This window comes from Bipolaris victoriae (assembly GCF_000527765.1).
Source record: "Bipolaris victoriae FI3 unplaced genomic scaffold scaffold_324, whole genome shotgun sequence".
In the NCBI taxonomy this organism is placed as follows: Eukaryota; Fungi; Ascomycota; class Dothideomycetes; order Pleosporales; family Pleosporaceae; genus Bipolaris; species Bipolaris victoriae.
In genome coordinates, this window is record NW_014575068.1 from 1,221 (window position 1) to 4,164 (window position 2,944).

General features: G+C 43.7%; 1 protein-coding gene across 1 annotated transcript; it reads right to left on the reverse strand.

Moving 5' to 3' along the window:
• Positions 1-216: 216 nt before the first annotated feature.
• On the reverse strand, positions 217-1,684 carry COCVIDRAFT_116738 (hypothetical protein; the record flags this gene model as incomplete). The annotated part of the gene is given in 7 exon segments (XM_014694551.1): positions 217-382; positions 446-686; positions 768-879; positions 982-1,231; positions 1,249-1,360; positions 1,411-1,494; positions 1,546-1,684. 7 exon segments carry the CDS (start codon positions 1,682-1,684, stop codon positions 217-219), a joined length of 1,104 nt encoding a protein of 367 aa, XP_014550037.1.
• Positions 1,685-2,944: the final 1,260 nt, after the last annotated feature.

The following is a 2,944-nucleotide window of genomic DNA, read 5'->3' on the forward strand; positions in this document are numbered from 1 at the left end:
AGGGCACACCCTAACCTGCGAGAATCGGCCATCAAGATGAATAACTCCGCAGTAGTGATTCCAACAAAAGAACTATAGTACTATGCATGGACTAAAATCTCGGAGATCCGCCTCTGAGATATTAGTAAGAGAAGCACAGTTTTCGAACCCAATAGTAGAAACCGATGATAACTGTAGTATTTCTTCTATGGTATAAAGAGAAAGATTATTTTCCACTTATGCGCGTGATTTAAACATTACGTTGAGAGCAGTGTCTGGTATAGCCATGGTTGCGATGTATGTTTCTTTTGGTTTTGTGCCAGCCACTAGCTCAACATCATAGCGTAGAATTAAACTTGCAAACATGATCTTCATCTCATGAGTAGCGAAGAACCGACCCGGGCTACGCGTGTTGGCAGTTAGCTTTGCTCTATCACTATATAATGGAACCAGCTTCTAGGCTTACCAAGGATGCCTTCCGTGACCGAACAAATGAAAATCTGTGCCGGTGGTCACCACTGTTTTCTCAAGCGCTGGTCTACCATCTTTCGCTTGAACGAATCGAAAGCCTTCGAAGGATTCAGGGTTGTCGTAAGAAGTGGGGTCGCGATGCAAGATCCGGCTAGGGCTGACCACTTTTGCACCGGCCGGGATAATCGTCCCGTCTGAAAAAGTGAAAGTTTGCCTTGCGTGTCTTTGCATGGCAGCTGGTAATGTTAAATTCTAATGAACTACACATGAGTTGAAGAAGGATGGAGATGACTTACCCAACCCTGCCACGTTGAAACGCGCTGACTCACGTAAGAAGCTGTCCATGAAGATCAGATTCTGAATAGTTTCATGTGTAATTCGTCCGTCCACTAGATTTCGGATCACTTCAGCCCGCAACGTCTCCATGTACTTTCCAGGCTCTGCTGCCAGAGAATAAATGGCGGCTGTAAAGGTCTAATATTGGGTTTAGTGTCAGCTTATTGATGGCTCGTTTATTCTATGCCAGCGTACCATTGTAGTGGTGTGAATGGAGGCGACGTTGAGGGCCATAACTCTCTCCACAATTTGATACTCAGTTTTTTCAACAGGTGGCGCCTCATCAATAAGCCATTGAACCAAGTCTTCCGGTTCCTTGCCATCTGGATACTTGCCGTCTAGGCGATCCCGTACCATCGGTCCAAGGAAATTCATTGCTTTGCGCATACACGTGGTAACGGGTAGGAATTTAACAAGGTATCTGCAGCGTTTAGCTCCAATGCCGCTTATGTTATATAATACGGGGGTTTTACATACTTTTTTGCCCAATGCGGAAATAACCGGAGTACTTCGGCAGAGAGAACTACGGCTTGAGCATAGTCGGTTGCGTTTTGAAGGTATTCGGTGTTTCTGTCTAAGACCAAGATGAGGATTGAGATGGAAAGCAGGGATGCGTCATCTTACAGAAGTTTCCCCCAACGAATATCCGATTGCTAACTCGCGCTACGGTTATTGCGATGTATTGGTATAGAGGTACAGGTTTCCAATCTTTGTAGAATGTCAGATGAGGTCGTGCCCAATATGAGTAGCACTTCAAACCTTTAGGCGATCCAATCTGGTCCTCAAATGCGATTACAACTTCGTCGACCATGTCCGCTGTAAATTGCGGCAAATTTGGAGTTATCTGTTTGCGAACTACAACATTGTGGTAGGTCCTATATGCCACTCCGTATCCCATGGTAAAAGGGATTTGCTGTGCCTATCATGGCTTACTTAGCAGCTTTTCAGTGTGCGTCGCTGTAGTTAATTGATGGTCCAGGAGTGATCCTGTTGCTGGGGGATAGCAAATGCTTGGAAGCTCAGACATGTAGGGCTTCGGTTTACTGACTTACATCATTGGCCCCATCTTGCATGTTGAGAACAGAATCAGAGGCCTTCATGTATTCTGCAACCTTTTCCTTGGTTGTCACAAGCACAAACTCATCCGAAAGAGTAGCAACGCGGAAAAGGCCATTCCTGGTCTTTCCCATGCCTTCTTGCACGAGTCCGACTGGATCACGCATGAATTTGATTCCTGCTATCCATGAACCAAAGTAGGGTATTGGCCAGAATCCAACCGACGGCACGTTGGGCTTTAGGATACGTCAGCGTAAAGAGTTCAAAGTTTTACATCCGTGGAACACGACAGCACCATGGCATTATTGAAACTTACAGTTCGCTGATAGTAATGCGCCCATCTTACTACAAGAGCAGTAAAGATTAACGAACCCAAAGCACTAAATATGTTACGTGCAGACATGCCGATGATCTCTGGCTGTGGTGTAGAATCATGGCTAAAATTGTCAGCCATCTTGCAACCTGAAATAAAGATCTCCTGCAGTAGAGCTTGTAAACGAAGTTGTTATTAGAGCGCTCGAATACGAGAGGTGTTGCTGTTGTCTTGAAGAGAGTATAGCCTATGTAATTAAATTGGTAATTAGTCTTAATGAAGACATTGATCGTCCGCGTTGTCAGTCTTACTGACATAATTACTCCGCCCCAACTAACCCATTAGATCCGTGAGCGGGGCACCCCACTAAACACGACACGACACTCCACATTTTTTGCTTCTACTAATAACATAGCTGCTATACTCCACTATTAACAAAATACTAACTCCTTCTTTTATTAGATCTATTAAAAACTTTTCATTATATACTAAAAGTATTTATAGATAGTTTTATCTTAATCATTACTCTACTTAGTTATAAAGTCTAACCATTACTATTCTATTGTGGCACGATACGTGATCGAGCTCAAAAGATCAGAGGGGCGACCCGCAATCGAGTAGATAGAAATAAGCTGAAGGTTGATCGTTGCAAAGGATGAATTGGAGAAGGTGCCTATCTACGTACGAAAGATAATCGTAATATATACTATACGCTCAGTCACGTGATGCTACACCACACTATATAACTATTTATCCCCTTGATTAAGCCATGATAAGTAATGCTTTCTA